The sequence below is a fragment of the Xyrauchen texanus genome, chromosome 9 (assembly GCF_025860055.1).
Source record: "Xyrauchen texanus isolate HMW12.3.18 chromosome 9, RBS_HiC_50CHRs, whole genome shotgun sequence".
In the NCBI taxonomy this organism is placed as follows: domain Eukaryota; kingdom Metazoa; phylum Chordata; class Actinopteri; order Cypriniformes; family Catostomidae; genus Xyrauchen; species Xyrauchen texanus.
Window position 1 is genome coordinate 712,070 of NC_068284.1, and position 22,485 is coordinate 734,554.

The 22,485-nt window shown below is 40.9% G+C and overlaps 1 protein-coding gene across 1 annotated transcript in view; it reads left to right on the forward strand.

The window, feature by feature from the left end:
• LOC127648948 (oocyte zinc finger protein XlCOF6-like) overlaps positions 1 to 11,490 on the forward strand; it is a 273,047-nt gene extending 261,557 nt beyond the window's left edge. Inside the window, exon 5 of the mRNA XM_052133795.1 lies at positions 9,996 to 11,490. Within this exon, the coding sequence (XP_051989755.1) occupies positions 9,996 to 11,101 (1,106 nt within the window). The 3' untranslated portion in view covers positions 11,102 to 11,490. The remainder of the gene's footprint in view (positions 1 to 9,995) is intronic.
• The last annotated feature ends 10,995 nt before the right edge of the window (positions 11,491 to 22,485 follow it).

Below are 22,485 nucleotides of genomic sequence, written 5' to 3' on the forward strand. Positions count from 1 at the left end.
CCCAGGGCACAAAATCTTGGAGGCCCCCTCCCAGAAATTTTCAGAAATATGCTCGTGGAGACAGAGACGTCTGATAGCTCACCCTTTTTATTTTCTTTACAAAAGGTTTTGTTGTTATTGTGAGTGTACACAAATAAAAGAAGGCCCTTTATAGTTTCTAATGATGTCTTACACTTATCTGTATGCCCCAAAATGATGGAGAATTTTGTGTTGTTTCCGCTGTAATGATGAAAAAAATCCAGCAGGAGGTGCTGGCGCGTCCGTCAACCCCAGAGGGTTGATCAGCGGAAGGTTCTAAAAATATTAAAAACAACAAAGCGATACTTCTCTGCAGTGAACTGACGGAAAAAGACGAAAGTTATTTTCCACCATGTTATTTTAATTTAATTTAAAATAAAAATAAATAAATAAAGGATGAGGCCACACAGTTAGTGGGGTCTTGTAGGTCCCCTACAGGTCGGACGCCACCGGGCACCGGCCCGGTGGTAAATCCGGCCTTGCCCCCGATACAGGTCACCGTGTTCCGGATCCCAGATTGATTCCATCTTGACTGCAAGATATCATGACGACGGTTACGCCCTCTCCTCGTCTCTAGTGAGCAGCGTGACAAAACAACAGTGCCATCATATCTGATCTTTCTGCACTGTATTCTTGAATATTTTTCTCTAGCACTGAAACACGCTTCACTGATGCCCTGTCCCGGGCTGCACCCGCGTCCTCTTTTCCCCACATGTGCGTAAACATGAGGTGCGTGTTTCCAGAGCGCCTTTAGACGATAAAGTTTTCTTTCTAAATTTAGTTTTATTAATCTGCATGTTCCAAGACATTAATAATAAACAAATAGATTTCAGTTCTAATTTTGTGAAATTATTCAGATGTCATCATCTCTGACAAGGATGAAAGACAAAACAATTACTAGTTTGTAGCGTAGTCTTTCTCACATTAATGAAAATAGAAAAATGGTCCATTCAGACTTTTACATTTTCAAAAGTTTCTCTCTGTAGATAACCCTGAACCCCCACACAGTATCATTCCTCAGTCACAAGGGCTTCTATGCCCCCATACTTGAATATCTGTTTGTAAAGAAATATGAAAATATTTTTTATGTTAAAAACAAATATATATACACTCACCTAAAGGATTATTAGGAACACCTGTTCAATTTCTCATTAATGCAATTATCTAATCAACCAATCACATGGCAGTTGCTTCAATGCATTTAGGGGTGTGGTCCTGGTCAAGACAATCTCCTGAACTCCAAACTGAATGTCAGAATGGGAAAGAAAGGTGATTTAAGCAATTTTGAGCGTGGCATGGTTGTTGGTGCCAGACGGGCCGGTCTGAGTATTTCACAATCTGCTCAGTTACTGGGATTTTCACGCACAACCATTTCTAGGGTTTACAAAGAATGGTGTGAAAAGGAAAAACATCCAGTATGCGGCAGTCCTGTGGGCGAAAATGCCTTGTTGATGCTAGAGGTCAGAGGAGAATGGGCCAACTGATTCAAGCTGATAGAAGAGCAACTTTGCCTGAAATAACCACTCGTTACAACCGAGGTATGCAGCAAAGCATTTGTGAAGCCACAACACGCACAACCTTGAGGCGGATGGGCTACAACAGCAGAAGACCCCACCGGGTACCACTCATCTCCACTACAAATAGGAAAAGAGGCTACAATTTGCAAGAGCTCACCAAAATTGGACAGATGAAGACTGGAAAAATGTTGCCTGGTTTGATGAGTCTCGATTTCTGTTGAGACATTCAGATGGTAGAGTCAGAATTTGGCGTAAACAGAATGAGAACATGGATCCATCATGCCTTGTTACCACTGTGCAGGCTGGTGGTGGTGGTGTAATGGTGTGGAGGATGTTTTCTTGGCACACTTTAGGCCCCTTAGTGCCAATTGGGCATCGTTTAAATGCCAGGGCCTACCTGAGCATTGTTTCTGACCATGTCCATCCCTTTATGGCCACCATGTACCCATCCTCTGATAGCTACTTCCAGCAGGATAATGCACCATGTCACAAAGCTCGAATCATTTCAAATTGGTTTCTTGAACATGACAATGAGTTCACTGTACTAAAATGGCCCCCACAGTCACCAGATCTCAACCCAACAGAGCATCTTTGGGATGTGGTGGAACGGGAGCTTCGTGCCCTGGATGTGCATCCCACAAATCTCCATCAACTGCAAGATGCTATCCTATCAATAAGGGCCAACATTTCTAAAGAATGCTTTCAGCACCTTGTTGAATCAATGCCACGTAGTATTAAGGCAGTTCCGAAGGCGAAAGGGGGTCAAACACAGTATTAGTATGGTGTTCCTAATAATCCTTTAGGTGAGTGTATATATATATACTGTCATTATGATTAAAAATGAACAGATCATCTTATAACATTCATATCCAACTGCACTCAATTGATAAACTCTATAAAATATTGTAATATTTTCACAGAAGATCCCTCAGACACCACTGCTTTGGCAGTGTCTGGGCCCCCAGTGCAGTTTTGTAAAGACTATAGACTTCTTAGGATTTAGTTTTCTCTTCTTTTGTTGGAAATTTAAAAAAAAATATTGCAAATGTGAATCAATATTGTGATAAATATCGATATTGAATGATATGAAAAATAATATTGTGATAATATTTTTTGCCATATCGCCCAGCCCTACTATATCACAATTCCAGTGGGTCAGAAGTTCACATACGCAGCTTGGAAAATTCCATAAAATGATGTCAAGCCTGTAGACAATTAGCCAATTAGCTTCTGATAGGAGGTGTATTTCAGAATCAGAAAAAGCTTTATTGCCAAGTATGTTTTTTTACGCATACAAGGCATACACCATGTTTTGGTGTTGTAGGCACGTGTCACACATTCTCTAAATATAAAAAACAAGTATTAAAATATAAGAAATATAAATATGTCCATACAGTATATATTAAAAGTAAGAATAAAAATAAAAGAGCAGCAGAGTAAGTACAGTGGCATGTAGAGCCAGAGGTGGAGTGTGGAGAGTGTCAGGGTGGGTACCGGGCCTTGTCGATAAGGCAAGTGGCGGATGGGAAGAAACTGTTCTTGTTGCGTGAGGTTTTTGTCCTGATGGACCTCAGCCTTCTGCCAGAGGGGAGTGTCTCAAAGAGATCTTTCCAGCACGCTTCAGGGTCCTGGAGGAGCACAGGTCCTGGAGCGGCGGCAGATTGCAGCCAATCACCTTCTCTGCAGACCGAATGACACGCTGCAGTCTGCCCTTGTCCTTGGCAGTAGTAGCAGCGTACCTGATAGTGATGGAGGATGTGAGGATGGACTCGATGATGGCTGTGTAGAAGTGCACCATCATTGTCTTTGGCAGGTTGAATTTCTTCAGCTGCCTCAGGAAGTACATTCTCTGTTGTGCTTTCTTGATGAGGGAGCTGATGTTCAGCTCCCACTTGAGGTCTTGGGAGATGATAGTTCCCAGAAAGCGGAAAGACTCCACAGTGTCGATTGTGGAGTCACAGAGGGAGGTGCAGGTGAGGCTGAGTACTTCCTGAAGTCCACAACCATCTCCACTGTCTTTAGAGCGTTGAGCTCAACGTTGTTTTGATGCGTCTCGCTCCGTCATTTGAATGGAAAGTGTAGCAGTGGATGTATTTTAAGGCCTGCCTTCAAAACTTAGCTTGGGAAAATCTTTGCTTATAATGGGAAAATCAAAAGAAATCAGCCAATACCTCATAAAAAACAATTGTGGACCTCCACAAGTCTGGCTCATCCTTTGGAAGCAATTTCCAAATGCCTGAAGGTACCACGTTCATCTGTACAAACAATAGTACGCAAGTATAAACCCCATGGTACCACATAGCCATTATACCGCTCAGGAACGAGACGCATTCTGTCTCCTAGAGATGAATGTAGTTTGGTGCAAAAAGTACAAATCAATCCCAGAACAACAGCAAAGGACCTTGTGAAGATGCTGGAGGAAACAGGTAGACAAGTATCTATATCCACAGTAAACAGAGTCCTATATCGACATAACCTGAAAAGCTGCTCAGCAAGGAAGAAGCCACTGCTCCAAAACCAGCTTGAAAAAGTCAGACTACAGTTTGCAAGTGCACATGGGGACAAAGATCTTACTTTTTGGAGAAATGTCCTCTGGTCTGATGAAACATTGGAAACATATTTTTGGAAGAAAGAAACAAGCTTGCAGTTGATTTGATAGCAGAAAGTAATAAAAGGACTTGTTTATTTTTAGGTCTAAGCGTTTTCTTGGTGAATTTAAATTTGTTCAATAACTGGGGTCTCTGATATTCAGAAACGATAAGGTAATATTTAATGAAGAAATTACGAGAAATCTTCACAAATTTGGACAGTTTTAAATATTTTTTGTTTCTTAGTACTATCAAAGACATTATTGGTGAAGCAAAATCGTGTGTGAAAAACACTTTGGTGTGACGTCACTTCATAGACTTCAATGTATTCTGCAGCGCTGACGCGAGTCACATGATAACCCTTAATGTGTATAAATATCACTCACTTTTACACATTAATCTTTGATCTTCACAATCACAAAAGTATATAAAACATACAATAGGGCAACATAACTGCAGTGCAACCATAAACTGTCTGGTATAGTTCGGTAGTATATGTAGCTCTATGTGTGTATCAGTATGCTATGTTAGCTGACAAGTAGTTTTAGTTTAGTATCAAAGTTTGTAGTTAAACAATCATAACTGTAATTTTAATGATGCTACCTCATCTGTCAGCATGATGCCAGTGGATCATGAAGGAGGGAACAAAACAAATTTATGCCCACTCATGCTGTATTTTGCCAGACAATCAAATACCCGACCAGTAGAGAATGCACAGATGATCATATCGGGTATTGGCAATCTCACAGGCTGATGATAGGAAGATCTGACTATGGAGAAGGTCGCCCAACCCTAATTAGCAGCAACAGTCACTAAGTGTGACACCCCTACCCAAATACTGCAGAGTTGTTCTGAGTCTGCTAGTGTGATGCAGATGTTTGAAGGTAGGCCTTAAAATACATCCACATGTACACTTCCAATTGACGCCAATTAGCATATCAGAAGCTTATTGACTAATTGCCTAAAGGCTTGACAATTTTTTGGAATTTTCTAAGCTTCTTAAAGGCACAGTTAACTTGGTGTATGTAAACGTCTGACCCACTGGAATTATGATATAGTCCATTAAAAGTGAAACAGTCTGTTGGAAACATTACTTGTGTCATGCGACATGCCAAAACTGTAGATGAAATCTGTGCTGGTTAAAAAATGAGTTTTAATGACTTCAAACTAAGTGTATGTAAACTTCTGACTTTGACTGTATATACACAAGATTAAGTGAACTGGAATAAACAGAATAACATGATTGCAGAAAAACACTGTAATGCAATATACTGTGAATATATACTGTGTCCTTAAAGGCTTTGTAAATTAAAGGGGACCTATTATGCAAAATTCACTTTTACATGGTGTTTGTAAATAAATGTGAGTTTAGTTTACGATCACTTTGTTAGTATTTGGTAGAATTGCCTTTAAATTGTTTAACTTGGGTCAAACATTTTGGGTAACCTTCCACTAGCTTCTCACAATAAGTTGCTGGAATTTTGTCCCATTCCTTCAGATAGAACTTGTGTAACCAGAGTCAGATTTGTAGGGCTCCTTGCACGCACATGCTTTTTCAGTTTTGCCCACAAATTTTCTATCAGATTGAGGTCAGGGCTTTGTTATTGCCACACCAGTACCTTGACTTTGTTGTCCTTAAGCCATTTTGCCACAATTTTGGAGGTATGCTTGGGGACATTGTCCATTTGGAAGCTTGGACCAAGCTTAACTTCATTGCTGATTTCTTGAGATGTTGCTTCAATATATCCACATAATATTTCTTCCTCATGATGCCAGTTGCTTCTGCAGCAAAGCACCCCCAAATCATGATGCTGCCAACCCCATGTTGGGATGGTCATTATGGCCAAACAGTTACATTTTTGTTTCATCAGAACAGAGGACAGTTCTTTGTCCCCATGTGTACTTGAAAACTGTAGTCTGGCTTTTTTATGGCTGTTTTGGAGTAATCCTTCCTTGCTGAGCAGCCTTTCAGTTAATGCCGATATAGGACTCGTTTTACTGTGGTAAAACAAATATAGATTTGCTACCCGTTTCCTCCAGCATCTTCTCAAGGTTTGTGTTCTGGGATTGATTTGCACTTTTTTGCACCAAACTATGTTAATCTCTTGGAAACCGAATGCTTCCTGAGTGGTATGATGGCTGTGTGGTTTATACTTGAGTACTATTGTTTGAACAGATTCACGGGGTACATTCAGGCATTTGGAAATTGCTCCCAAGGATGAACATCTGGAGGTCCACAATTTTTTTCGGAGGTCTCAGCTGATTTCTTTTGATTTTCCCAAGCAAAGAACCACTGAGTTAGAAGGTAGGTCTTAAAATACATACACCTCCAATTGACTTCAGATTGGCTAATTGCCTAAAGGCTTGACATAACAACAACAACTTACATTTATATAGCGCTTTTATCAAACTCAAAGCACTTTACATAGTGTAGGGGGAATCTCCTCAACCACCACCAGTGTGCAGCATCCACTTGGATGATGCAATGGCAGCCATAGTGCGCCAGAACGCCCACCACACACCAGCTATTGGTGGAGAGGAGATGGTAGAGTGATGTAGCCAATTCAGGGATGGAGATTACTAGGAGGCCATGATAGATAGGGGCCAATGGGGGAATTTGGCTAGGACACCGGGGTTAAACCCCTACTCTTTACAAGAAGTGCCCTAGGGATTTTTAATGACCACAGAGAGTCAGGACCTCGGTTTACATCCCATCCGAAAGACGGTGTTTTTTTTTTAACAGTATAGTGTCCCTGTCACTATACTGGGGCATTAGGACCCACACAGACCGTAGGGTGAGCACCCCCTGCTGGCCTCCCTAATACCACTTCCAGCAGCAACCTTGGTTTTCCCCAGGAGGTCTCCCATCCAGGTACTGGCCAGGCTCAACCCTGCTTAGCTTTAGTGGGCAACCAGGCTACCTATGTGACATCATTTTGTGGAATTTTCCAAGCTGCTGAAAGCCACAGTTAACTTTGTAAAAATTACTCATGTCATGTACAAACTAGATGTCCTAAAACTATAGTTTGCTAATATGAAATCTGTGGTTTGGTTAAAAAATGGGTTTTAATGACTTCAACCTAAGTGTATGTAAATTTCTGACTTCAACTGTATACTACTCCAGCCACCTTGAGAGCTTGTCAGTACAACACTGTAGATGTTTTTGAACGTCTTATGACAATGAATTTGTAAGTTGCTTTGGATAAAAGCGTCTGCTAAACAACTAAATGTAAATGTAACCAATAACAGCAGCTTCAGCAAATGCAAAATGAATAAACGCTTTCAATCATGGGTGCACACAAATTTAAAAAAAAAGTTAATGGGATGGATAGCAAGGACAAGCACTTTCACTCACTGTCTAGCTTTCTCTGAATCTGCAAAACTAGTCCAGATTGTTTTGGTCACTGTATCATTGGGCCAATCTGATTGGCTGTCCCCAAAGATGCTGCTCACCTGCTTTATACATTGTGCTGAGTCCCCATTGGCTGATCTCCTGGGTGACCAGTGCATGGACATGACTCATTCGAGGACACCGCTGTAAACCCTCTTCTACAGCTGTCCCTACATTTGCTGTAGGTACTGTAGAGAGTGATTTTTAGATTGTCATCATCCGTAATGGCTGGTTGTTTGAGGCGAGCTACTTGTCAATGGTAATATTTATTCTTAACTTGGACATCTTCTGAGCGAACATAGCCATCTGATTCTGGGTATGTAGCCATTACTCTACCAACAGGACATGGGGCCAGAGGAAGCTGGTGGTCCATTATCATTACAACAGTCCCAGGTGTGCATTTACTGGGGTCACTCATCCACTTTTGCCATCACTGCAAGATGGACAAGAAATCCCTGATGAAGCTGGTCCAAATTTGATCTGCCAATTCCTGTGAGTGGTGACTGTGTCAACCATCAGATTTTCCCCCATTGTAGGTGTAAGGGCAATTGAACACCATTCTGTATTTTCCGTTGTGGTCACAAGCATGTTTTTGACTTGCAAGAGAGGAGTAGCATATCGGTCAAGTCATCCACTCTCATCCATTCTGTTTGTGTCTCCAGTAGAGGTCTGCAACCTGACTCGGGGCCCGATGGGACCCGAGAACCTGACGGGTTTTGGGCCAGGTTCAGGTTAGTTTTTCAAGTAGGAGTTCAGGTTTTGTTCGGGTTTGTAATTAATGAAAAAATAAATGGGCTTATCAAACTTATTTGTGCATGCCCTCTCACTCACAGACATGCATGAAGTTAGGGGCCATTCTCACCTAATGTGTTTTTGCATGCATCTGTTCTGTTTTCCTATTGTTAAACATGCTGGACGAATGTCTTTTGACATTTGCACCTTGTCTCAACCGTCAAATTTTAAACACCATGTCAGGTTAAAAAGAGCTTCAAATTGTCAGAAACGCATGTTGAGACACCTGCACTCTGATTCATTCTTTGCGCTGCGTCTGGATTGTTTTCAGTGCAGTTGTCACAAATATTCAACTTTCTTAACAAGTTGCTGCTTAGAGGGGACTGTTGCAGTGTTTCATATTATTCCAAATTGTTCTGCACCAAGAAGGGACTGTTGCAAATAAATGGTAAGGCATTCCCCCCCCCCCCCCTGCTCTAGTGTACTAAAGGGGCTGCTGTGCCTTGTTAATACTGTGTACGTTTACTCTTTCAGTACTGTTACGAATGTTGCCCATATGCTTACATAAAAAACAGCCTATTGCAACAGTACTTGCTAGGAGAAGAAATTAGATAGTAAGCAATTTCAGGTCAGGTTCTGGCTTAAAATCAGAAATCTTCAATACCGAGATAACAACATCTGCGTTTTATACCACAGGAGAGATTTAAATGGTCAACTAGCGTGGTACCACAACCGTAAATATTTGCTCACAGAACTGTTGGTTCTCTTAAAGAGACTGTAGCATTTTAGCGTTTGTTATACATATCAATGTAAATACTTGTAAATCATACTAGCACGTGTATCACATTGTAGTAATCTTGTTAGTGTAATAGATGTGTACATATAAATATTTAAAGGGACAGTCATACATTATGAAATATTTTAACTTCAACAAATATTGTAAATATGGAGGAATTTGTCAAATAGGCTCTTGCAGCATCTATCCAGGGGTTATTACAACAGCTTGGCGATTCTTTCTCCAACTTGTCCATAGAGGATTGTAGTAATAAAATGTGCCTTAGAAATACGAGCCGTCCTGTTTATCTTCTTGTCAGATGTTATTTTCATAACTGCGAAATATAAAGTTTTGCTTCAGAAAAACATGTTTGTTTTTTCAGGCACAGTTCCACTGTGTGCGCTGTTCTGAGATCAGCTGATGCATGTGCAATAGTCCAGTTAGAGGCACGTGCTTTTTTTATTACATTATGTATTATGTATTTCCCATCTATCACTAAAGACCATTGTTTATGCGTATTATGTTAAATATATTTCCACTTGGTGAAAAGTAACACAGTAACACAAGCGAAATGTTCTTTTTCTATTTTGCGACTGAAGACAAAAAAAAAATAATTAAATTGCATATTCTGGTCATCATAACAAATTAGGAGGATGTATTGACATTATCATCATTATGTAACTGGACCATTCTTGGTTAGCTTGGGACATTAGGAGGAAGTAAAGATGATGTTGCGAATTATACATTTAATGGCAATGAAATACATTTATAATAGTTATATATACAAGTTGTAAAATTACCACATAGGAAAAATAAATTATGGTACTGGTGTTAGCAGGGAAGTCTTTGATTTGAAGGTGTAGAATGAACTAATTGCACATCAAATATCACATTGAAATAGACAGATCCTGTTGTTCTCTGCTATTAAATTCCAAATCTTGAAATTAATGTTGACAATAATATTCTCATTTTAGACTTGACGGAAGTGAAAGAGGAAAGTCAAGAACTGAATGAAGTGGAGGAGAAGCACCATACATTTCAGAGGCTTGATGATTTTTTAACTGGACAAAACTCACAAAAACATAGAGTAAAGAAATCTTTCATCTGCCGTCTGTGTGGAAAGGGTTTTTCAGAGAGATGTCACCTTAAGAATCACATGAGAATCCACACTGGAGAGAAGCCTTTCACCTGCCCTCATTGTATGAAGAGTTTCAGAGAGAAAAGTCACCTTCAGAGTCACATGAGAATCCACACCGGAGAAAAGCCTTTCACCTGCCCTCATTGTATGAAGAGTTTCAGAGAGAGAAGTCACCTTCAGAGACACATAAGAATTCACACTGGAGAAAAACCTTACACATGCCATCAGTGTGGGAATACTTTCAAACAGAAAGGAAGTCTTACTAAGCACATGATAATTCACTCTGGAGAGAAGCCTTTCACATGCCATCAGTGTGGGAATACTTTCACACAGAAAGGAAGTCTTACTAAGCACATGAGAATTCACAATGGAGAGAAGCCTTTCACATGTCCTCACTGTGGGAAGAGTTTTACAGAGGGATGTCATCTTAAGAATCACATGAGAATTCACACAGGAGAAAAACCTTACACCTGCCATCAGTGTGTGAGGTGTTTCTCACGTAAAGGAAGTCTTATTATGCACATTCGAATTCACAAAGGTGAGAGGCCTTTTACATGCCATCAGTGTGGGAATACTTTCACTCGTAATGAATGTCTTACTAAGCACATGAGAATTCACACTGATGAAAAGCCTTTCACATGCCCTCACTGTGGGAAGAGTTTCAGACAGGCATGTGGTCTCAAAAATCATCTGTCCTTGCACTCTGGAGAAAAGTCATGCTGTGATCAGTGCGGCAAAACATTTTCTTCTGGATCAGTTTTAAGAACACACATGAAAATTCATGTAAATGAGAAACCTTTCTTGTGTTCACATTGTGGAAAAAGATTCAGTCAGTCAGGAGCCCTAAAAGCACATGAGAGAGTGCATACTGGAGAGAAGCCATACAACTACACTTCATCTGAGAAGAGTTTAACCCAAGCAAATCTCTCTTCTGACTCATAAAAAAAAAAAGCATTGTCCAGGGGTTTCACTGTGGGTAAAGTTCATCTTTGTGTAATGTGAATGGTATTCAGCTATATTTAAAAAAAAAAAAAAAGACAGGTTTAATTACTTATAGTGTAAGACAACTGCAACCAATAACATTCAACCAATAGGCCAAGCCAGGGGTGACCAACCCTGCTCCTGGAGAGCTACCTTCCTGCAGAGTTTAGCTCCAACACATCTGCATTTTCAACTAATCCTAAAAACCTTGATAAGCTGGTTCAGGTGTGTTTGGGTTGGATCTAAGGGTTGGGTTGGATCTAAATTCTGCAGGAAGGAAGCTCTCCAAGAGCAGGGTTCGTCACCCCTGGGCCAAGCTATCTAAAATGTCTATGGTATTGTTAGGAGTTTGTCACAATGCCAAATATATATATATATATATATATATATATATATATATATATATATATATGATATATGTGTGTGTATATATAGCTTCAGATCCTTATTGGCACCTCTCAATGAAACTCACTGATGTATTACACAAGAATAGTTTGCTTTAAGAAAAATCTTTTCATAACTTTTTGTGTTAAGTATACATAGATAATACATGCCAAATTTCATGCAAATCGAATATACAGCCTTAGGCATTCAAAAAGGAGGTTTTCAATTGCATTCAAAATTGCGGACCATGGCAAATTTGGTATCACCAAACTCTGCATGAACCATGGAAGTTAATGACACCTGGTACACAGTATTGTTTATCATAACATATAAAACAAATTCAAAATCTCTTAAAAAAAAAAAAAAAAAAAAGATTCTGAGAAGAACAGTATTCATACCCTTCCTAATTACTAGGTTAACCTTTCTCAGGAGAAATATATTATTGTCCTATCTGCAATAATGTTGGAAATTTGTGGACCAGCTGCTTTCATTTACTTCTTGACCATAAATACATTCCCTCTATAAGATCAAGCTGTACAGGAGAGTGTCTAGGAAGAATCCTTTGCTAAAAAAAAGCACATGTTTGCCAATTTGTAATACTTGGAAGATATTGCAAAGACGTGGCCGAAGGTATTGTGTTCTGATGAGACGAGACTAAAGTGGAACCCTTTGGCTTAAACACTAAACGTTTTTTGTGTGCAAATCCAGCACTGCACATCAGCCACATAACACCATTGTAAAAATGTTGGCTAGTAGAAGCTGATTTTGCCGGTTGATAACAGACCCACTACAGAGCGTCCGGTGAGAGACTTTTAGCAGAGATGCTCAGGTATTCGGGAATAACCCATTTATTATCACCACAACTCAGTACACTGAATAAATTCGACTTTGCATGTGTGTGTGGTTTTCTATAAATACAGATATAAGAAAATAGATAAGTACAAATAACAATAACAAATAATAGTAGTCACCACAATAAACATAGTAACAGTAATCTCCACAATGAATATTAAATTACAATGATTAATACAGTACAATAGGTACAAATGTGCCATTATATGGAAAAGTGCACTGCTAGAAATGACTAATACTGAGCGGTTGAAATTCGACACCTTTGCGTGCTGAGGAAAGAAATAGAGCCGCTCTGTCTAGCACATTAGTGCGCATGCGCTCAAAGAGTGCTTTAACTCTAGAAGTGAGTTATATATATTAGGGATGCACCGAAATGAAAATTCTGGGCCGAAACCGAAAATCCAGGATGCACTTGGCCGAAAACCGAAACCGAAATTTTTACCTATTTAAAAAAAAAAAAATGTTGTGTATAATTGTATTAATTTTATACTTGAAAAACTACAAACCAATAAAATAAATCACACTTTTATTGAAAGTAACACCAATATTGGACAAAAAATATATTAAAACATTATTAAATATTCTTCTTTCAGTTCTGTAAAAATCTAATTTTACAGATTTTATTAACAATTATCCAAATAATGTAAAGTTTTAGAAAACTATTATATGCAAAACAACAGTAATGAACTTAGCTAACATCTTTCAAAAAGTTTAAATATGCAACAGTAATTTTAATTAAAACAACAGGCAGAACACTGAATGGCAGAGGGCCTCTATTCCACTGATCTATATATAACTATAATATATAATTATATATATAGATCAGTGCTATATTCTGTTTATGTAAACGTATGTACACTTTAAGTGAACATTATTGTGCAAAACAACAGTAATTGAACTAAATCCAACCTCAACTGTAAACGACTGATGTATCCTCAAGTGAAGAACAAGTGTAATGTAATTGCTATACACATCAAATTGGACCGCTTTCTATTTAAGTACAAGTGATCGGTTTCTCTTCAAGAACAAAAGTTGCTAAACTTTCTGACAGTCTCTCCTGTCAGAAAGCTCATCAAGAACATGAGATGCTGCTCTGAACAGTCTCTCACTCTCTGTGCTGGTGCTTGGGCAGATAAATACCTGTGCGCAATCCGCGCAAGCAAAGGAAAGCGGTCTTTGTTTATGCGACCGTAGTCAAGGGGATTGTAGCTTCTGGCGTAGTTCAGCTAGATACGCCTCAAGTTGTGGTGTAGCTGCGCTAGTTGTGGCACTGCTGTGGATCGGGCGCTTTCCTGTAGAATCTCTTGCTGTACTCTGTATATATATATCTTGAAACTTCTGCTGAACAAACACTGCAGATCGCAAATTTGATGTCCTTATCAGAAACTTTGAAGAATTTCCACACCGCTGACATGATCAGCCTTTGTTTGGTAGCGCCGTGATAAGGGCTAGATCGATCCAGAGTTAAATCTGAGCCCTGAGGGGCGGGGCGAGGAGGTATTTTCGGCTCATATTTTCGGCCTTTTTTCTCTTTCGGCCGAAAACCGTAAGTGCCATTTTCGGCCGAAATTTCGGTGCATCCCTAATATATATATATCTATATATATATCTATATATATATATACTAAATAAACCATATAATGACTAAAAGGCACATAGATTATGTCTTCTAAATATAACAATGCAATACGTGAGGAAACTAGAATGTAAATATACACACGAACATCTTTACGAGCTAGTTCGTATTGTCACTCGCATACATTAACTTTTACACATGCGGGCCTATTCAAACGCTCGTAAACTAAGTAGAGAACAATGTATAAACAGGCTTCTACTCACTTTACAGGCACACACACAACTTTAGCAAAGATAAACGCTGCAGTATAGCTTGCATCCGTCCGCTTTCCCGTTTGGTCAGACTCAATTCAGTGGGCGGGAGCACTGACCTGCACGTCTTTTCCGCGGCGCTGATTGGCCCGCTGGACGGATGCTGCGACGAATGCATCAATTTTGACATATAATAAAGGAACTAAGACACTTGAATATAACTCTAATAGTGGCATTTTTTACAACCATCCCTACAGTGAAACATGCTGGTGGTAGCATCATGTTATGTGACATAGTCTAGGAGGCGTTAAAATAAATTTCAAAATGGCTGAAAATCTATTTAGGCAGAAGTTGTAACCATGGTGTTCATTCGTCTTGCCAAGGAATAAGGGTAAGAAAGAATATGGTTTCTATGCCTTGCAGTTATGAACATAAGCATAAGTGCAAATTTGAACAGTTGGTGGTGCTAGAGGGTTTGAGTTTGAGACCCCAAATTTGGGTCTCTTACAGTTCAGACTGTTCTCAATCTATGCTCCAAATTTTATAATTTTTCTGTGTATGGTTCTATGGGCTGCCATAGACTTCTAGAGCATAATAATAATAATAATTTGTTTTCTTCATCATCTAACAGAAAGAACAGGTGTCACAGCAATGCTTGGCCCCTATTTAAAAATGTATAACTATTGCTGTGAACTCCATAATTATTTTTTAATCAATTCTTTCTGATTTGGAGTTGCAAGAGTGCTAAATTATATTAACACTGATACTATTTTACTGTTGATTATTACTCCATTCAGTATTATATTGTTAGCTGTTGAAGGGTGATACATGGAGAACTGAAAAGACTTTAATTCTCTGAAATATAAAGGCAAAGTCCAAGCATTAACAGTATTTAAAAAAAATTGGATTCCAGTATTTGCTTTTCAAAAAGTGTAGTTTTGGGCATGGGCATCACATTTTTTGCATTTGGCTAAATAATAATACTAATAATTATTATATGTATCATCAATCCCATTGTACATTGTTGCTGAATGTTCATGAAAACTCTCCTGAATTGCATCTGTTATGGAATGGTGATGTTTAATTTTTGTAATTTATTTGTGGGTGATGATGATGTCCAAGGTGGCCTGTGGGTTTGTGGAATAATGAAAATGGACCCACCAGTGTAAAAATTGTTGTAACATAAAAAAAAAATCCATTAAATAATTGTAAACATAATGAGTGGTTTCTTTTTAAGAGAAAGTGCAATATGTATAAATGTTTATTAAACAGATTCAATTTGAGCAAACTAATAAAAGTGAATACAAGTTGAAACAAAATGTGCAGTCAGTGAAAGTACAGCCATGTCGAAAAAGATAAACAATTAAAATACGTATTTTACACTTTTTTTTGTCCCAAAGTGATTAATCCAAGCTCATTTTAAAGAAATAGTTCACCCCAAAAATATAATTCATTATACCTTATTATGCAGTCTCAAACTTGAATTTGATTTTAATTTATTTGTAAAATATAAAAGAAAATAAAGTTGAGGATAAAACAAATATAATAAATCCAAAGGCTTTGTGTGGACCACTATGTGCTTAAAAATATGGGAACTTTGGTGAAACAGGCCAACTAAAACACACTAAGCTAAAAGAAAAACTTAAAGGGTTATTTCACCCAAAAATGTAAATGGTCCCATAATTTTCTCACCCTCAAGCCATCCTAGGTGTATATGACTTTCTTCTTTCAGCCAAACACAATCGGAGTTATATTAAAAAATATCCTGGCTCTTCCGGTGGAGAGGTTTGTGTGCCCTTATGATCCTGAGGGCTGTGTTGTCTGGAGCCATGTGCTCTTGGTAGGGTCTCCCAAGGCAAAGTGGTCTCAGGTGAGGGGCCAGACTAAGAATGGTTCACACAGACTCTATGGAAAAAACGGAAAGAGGAGGAGTTACCCTGCCCGGAGGAAGCTCGGGGCCCCCGTCTGGAGCCAGGCCTAGATGGAGGGCTCGTCGGCGAGTGCCTGGTGGCCGGGCTTGTCACGGAGCCCGGCCGGGCACAGCCCGAAGAAGCGACATGAAACCCCCCTCTACATCCCTCGGGCCCACCACCCATTGGAGAAACCGCAGGAGTCGGCTGCGCTACCATATGGGTGGCAGTGAAGGCCGAGACCCAGGCAGCAAAGGCTAGCTCTGGGGACGTGGAATGTCAACTCACTGGGGGGGAAGGAGCCGGAACTGGTGAGGGAGGTGGAGCATTACCAGTTGGATCTGGTGGGGCTTACTTCGACGCACAGTTTTGGCTCTGGATCCGTACTCCTGGATAGGGGAATGGACTCTATTCTTCTCAGGAGTTTCCCAGGGTGTGAGGCGACGGGCGGGTGCGGGGATACTCACGAGCCCCGGCTGAGCGCTGCTACGTTGGAGTTTACCCCGGTGGACGAGAGGGTCACCTCCATACGCCTACGGGTTGTGGGGGGGAAACTCTGACTGTTGTCTGTGCATATGCACCGAACAGCAGTTCAGAGTATTCGGCCTTCTTGTAGACCCTGAATAGGGCCCCATTAGGGGACTCCATAGTGATGCTGGGTGACTTCTACGCACATGTGGGAAATGACAGGGACACCTGGAATGGCGTGATTGGGAGGAACGGCCTCCCCGATCTGAACTCAAGTGGATGTTTGTTATTAGACTTCTGTGCTAGTCATGGATTATCTATAAGAAACACCATGTTCGAACATAAGGATGCTCATAAGTGTACGTGGTACCAGAGCACCCTAGGCCGTAGGTTGATGATCGATTTTGTAATCGTGTCGTCGGATCTTAGGCCATATGTTTTGGACACTCTGGTGAAGAGAGGGGCAGAGCTGTCAACCGATCACCATCTGGTGGTGAGTTGGGTCAGGGGGTGGGGAAAGACTCTGTACAGACCTGGGAAGCCCAAGCGAGTAGTGCGGGTGAACTGGGAACGTTTATAAAGTTATAAATATGGATATTTTTCTCACAAAAATGCATCTCTTCGCTTCAGAAGGACTTCATTAACCCCCTGAAGTGGTATGGATTACTTTTTTGACGGATGGATGGTGCTTTTTTGGGCTTCAAAATCTAAGGTACAATATACTCCCATTATAAAGCTTGAAAGAGCCAGACTGCACCAGATTTGCCAGTTCTTGCTGTGAGGTGTTACTCCACACTTCCACCAAGGCACTTGTAAGTTCCCAGACATTTCTGGGGGGAATGGCCCTAGCCCTCACCCTCCGATGCAACAGGTCCCAGATGTGATCAATGGGATTGAGATCCGGGCTCTTCACTGGGTATGGCAGAACACTGACATTCCTTTCTTGCAGGAAATCATGCACAGAATGAGCAGTATGGCTGGTGCCATTGTCATGCTGGAAGGTCATGTCAGGATGAGCCTGCAGGAGGGGTACCACATGAGGGAGGAGGATGTCTTCCCTGTAACACACAACGTTGAGTTAGCCTGCAATGACAACAAGCTCAGTCAGATTATACTGTGACCCACCACCCCAGACCATGACGGACCCTTCACCTCCATATCGATCCCACTCCAGAGTACAGGCCTTGGTGTAACGCTCATTCTTACTACGATAAACGCATGTCCGACCATCACCCCTAGTGAGACAAAACCGGGACTCGTTAGTGAAGAGCACTTTTTGCCAGTCCTGTCTGGTCCAGCGAAGGTGTGTTTGTGACGAATAGGTGATGATGTTGCCGGTGAAGTCTGGTAAGGACCTGCTTTACAACAGGCATACAAGCCCTCAGTCCAGCCTATTGCGTTCAGTCTGAGCACTGAAGGAGGAATTGTGCATTCCTGGTGTAACTCGGGCAGTTGTTGTTTCTGTCCTGTACCTGTCCCGCAGGTTTGATATTCGGATGTACCTATCCTGTGCAGGTGTTGTTACACGTGGTCTGCCACTGTGAGGATGATCAGCTGTCATTCCTGTCTCCCTGTAGCACTGTCTTAGGCGTCTCACAGTACGAACATTGCAATTTATTGCCCTAGCCACATCTGCAGTCCTCATGCCTCCATGCAGCATGCCTAAGGAATGTTCACGCAGATGGGCATAGAGCCTGGGAATCTTTCTTTTGGAGTTTGGAGTCAGTAGATAGGTCTCTTTAGTGTCTTAGTTTTTATAACTGTGACCTTAATTGCCAACTGTCTGTAAGCTGTTAGTGTCTTAACGACCGTTCCACAGGTGTATGTTCATTAATTGTTTATGGTTCATTGAACAAGCTTGGAAAACATTGTTTAAACCCTTTACAATAAAGGTTTGTAAAGTTATTTGGCTTTTTTACAAAATTATGTTGAAAATACAGTGTCCTGAAAAAGGGATGTTTCTTTTTCTGACATGGATCAGCCACAAAATTAAAACACAGTCACATGAAGTGAATAACATTTATTATCTCTTTACAATGGCACCTGTCAATGGGTGGGATATATTAGGCAGCAAGTGAACAGTCAGTTCTTGAATTTAATTTGTTGGAAGCAGGCAAAATTGGCAAGCGTAAGGATCTGAGTGACTCTGACAAAGGTCAAATTGTGATGGCTAGACGACTGAGTCAGAGCATCTCCAATACGGCATGTCTTGTGATGTGCTCCCTGTATGCAGTGGTTAGTACCTACCAAAAGTGGTCCAAGGAGGAACAACCCGTGAACCAGCGACAGGTCATGGGTGCCCAAGGCTCATTGATACAAGTGGAGAGTGAAGGCTAGCCCATCTGGTCCGATCCCACAGAAGAGCTACTGTGGCACAAATAGCTGAAAAACATAACTGTCCATGTCAGAACACACAGTGCAAAGCAGCTTGCTGCATAGTCACAGATCATTCAGAGTGCACATGCTGACCAATGTCCACCACTGAAAGCGCCTACAATAGGCACGTGAGCATCAGAACTGGACCATGGAGCAATGGAAGAAGGTGGCCTGGACTGATGAATCATGTTTTCTTTTAGATCATGTGGACACCATGTGCGTCTTTTATCTGGAGAAGAGATGGCAGCACGATGCACTAGGGAAGAAGGGAGGCAGTGTGATATTCTGGGCAATGTTCTGCTAGGAAACCTCGGGTCCTGGCATTAATGCGGATGTTACTTTGACACGTACCACCTACCTAAAGATTGTTGCAGACAATATAGACAATGTTGGGAATATGAATTTAAGAATGAGTTTAAGAAAACCTTTTTTTATTATATGTGTATCAGACTTTGTAGTTTAGAGAAGCAACAGCGTCAGCTGTTTTACACTGTTAAACAGAGTTGCTAAGTGGAGGTCTCTGCCAGATCCTATTTACCTTTTTGTGAGTCAAACAAGAATGGCTTACTGAAGTTATCACCTTTGGTATTTGTTGGTTCTTGGTGCCTCTGTCCCAGCCACTGAATTGAAGACCATTATTCATGATTTAATCATTGTCTGAGTAAATGCAAATATAATGGCTTTGGTGAGGACCTACTTTTAGCTCTATGATAATGAAGTAGTCTGAGTGATATAGTTATGCTGATTGAATTAAGGGCTGGTGAATCTCCAGGGTCTGGGAAGGGTTCCAACCACTGCTTACTTCCTTAGCATACTTTGTTAACAGTCATCAACTTTGTCTTCACTTGAAGGACTGCCCACCAAAATGTCTATAAAACTACAATGTACGTCTCACTTAGTTAGACTTGATGACTGCAGCGCCACGCAGCATGTTCTTAATAAAGAATTCTGCTGAAGACGTACTCCGAGTCTGCTGGTCTTCACTTCTGAGTTTCCAACACCACGTACACCCCTACATGACTGGTATCAAGGGGTATTCCCTGATGGCAATTGCCTCTTTCAGCAGGATAATGTGCCCTGCCACACTGCAAAAAATGTTCAGGAATGATTTGAGGAACATGACAAAGAGTTCAAGGTGTTGAATTGGCCACCAAATTCCCCAGATCTCAATGTGATTGAGCATCTATGGGATGTGCTAGACCAACAAGTCCGATCCATGGAGGCACCACCTCGCAATTTACAGGACTTATAGGATCTGCTGCTAATGTGATCTTGGTGCCAGATAACACAGGATACATTCAGAGGTCTTGTGGAGTCCATGCCTCGACGGGTTAAATCTGTTTTGGTGGTTCGAGGGGGACCTACATGATATTAGGCAGGTGGTTTTAATCAGAGTCAGAAAATTCAGAATCAGAAAAAGCTTTATTGCCAAGTATGTTTTTTACGCATACAAGGAACTTGCTTTGGTGTTGTAGGCACGTGTCACACATTTTCTAAATATAAAAAACAAGTATTAAAATATAAGCAATATAATATAAATATGTCCACACAGTATATATTAAAAGTAAGAATACAAATAAAAGAGCAGCAGAGTAAGTACAGTGAAATGTAGAGCCAGAGGTGGAGTGTGGAGAGTGTCAGGGTGGGTACCGGGCCTTGTTGATAAGGCAAGTGGCGGATGGGAAGAAACTGTTCTTGTGGCGTGAGGTTTTTGTCCTGATGGACCTCAGCCTTCTGCCAGAGGGGAGTGTCTCAAAGAGATTGTGGCCAGGGTGGGAGAGATCAGCCACAATCTTTCCAGCATGCATCAGGGTCCTGAAGGTGTACAGGTCCTGGAGCGGCCTTCTCTGCAGACCGGATGACACGCTGCAGTCTGCCCTTGTCCTTGGCAGTAAGTAGCAGCGTACCAGATAGTGATGGAGGATGTGAGAATGGACTCGATGACGGCTATGTAGAAGTGCACCATCATTGTCTTTGGCAGGTTGAATTTCTTCAGCTGCCTCAGGAAGTACATTCTCTTTTGTGCTTTCTTGATGAGGGAGCTGATGTTCAGCTCCCACTTGAGGTCTTGGGAGATGATAGTTCCCAGAAAGCGGAAAGACTCCACAGTGTCGATTGTGGAGTCACAGAGGGTGATGGGGGCAGGTGCAGGTGAGGCTGAGTACTTCCTGAAGTCCACAACCATCTCCACTGTCTTTAGAGCGTTTAGCGTGTGTTTTGATTGCACCAGGTCACCAGGTGGTCAACCTCCCACCTGTAGACGGACTCGTCACCATCAGAGATGAGTCTGATGAGGGAGGTGTCGTCTGCGAACTTCAGAAGCTTGACGGACTGGTGACTGGAGGTGCAGCTGTTAGTGTACAGGGAGAAGAGCAGAGGAGAAAGAACGCAGCCCTGGGGGGATCCAGTGCTAATGGTCTGTGAGTCGGAGACGTGTTTCCCCAGCTTCACATGCTGCTTCCTGTCAGACAGGAAGTCAGTGATCCACCTGCAGGTGGAGTCAGGCACACTTAGCTGGGAGTGTGCCTGACCGGTGTATATTTCTCAGAATGGTGCCAAAAACAAAAAGTTCTGCGGACAGAAACACCTTGTTGGTGAGAGAGGTCAGCGGAGAATGGGCAGATTGGTTGGAGCTGACAGAAAGGCTACGGTAACTCAGATGTCGGGCACTTTATTAGGACCATAGTGTTCCTAATAAAGTGCTCAATTAGTGTATATACATTTTTATAGTGAACATATTTTTATAATAAAAATTAAAAACAATACTATATCATACAAGCCAACACTGAAAAGAAATGGAAAGCAGCTCTACTGAAAATGATAAACCAGTATACTTCAAATCAACTTAAAACATTGAGATGAGAACATAATCCTATTGCGTAAAGTCCAAGTAAAATTCAACGCAGTCATTAAGTGATAAGATTACATTGGTATAAAATTATTAAATGGATTCAGACTTCTAATGGATAATGTTCACTCAACATAATTTTGACTGCTTGCTCAATTAAAATTAGTTAATCCAGCACAATTCTTTTGCAAATGGCATTATCATGTCGAATTAATGTTTACGTTTTGAAACATTACCTAATTAAATGTATACTTACATTTTGGATTTTGAGCAGCTGGAGATTTCCAGATACGTGTATACAACTGGGGTTTAACAAAGTTTATTACATCTCATTTGGCACTTTGTCTCTAAAGGTGAATTAATGAGAGAAAACTTTTTAGTTTTTTTACAGAATAAAACGTCTAGGTCAGTGGTTCTCAAAGTGTGGTACGCGTACCACTAGTGGTACGCAGACTCCCTCTAGTGGTACGCAGGGGAATCACTGAATTTCGATCTCACCGGTGTGAGTAGAACGGTGAGTGCATGACTTGACCAACTGATCAATTCAAACTTTGTTTTTGCGAGTTGGCTGGCGCTGAGCCAGAGAAGTTCGCGCTCAGCGGAGTCATATCATTCACAACTATTCAGTGTTTTCATCCACATAATGTTTATTTTAGTTTCAGACATTTAAATTCACATAA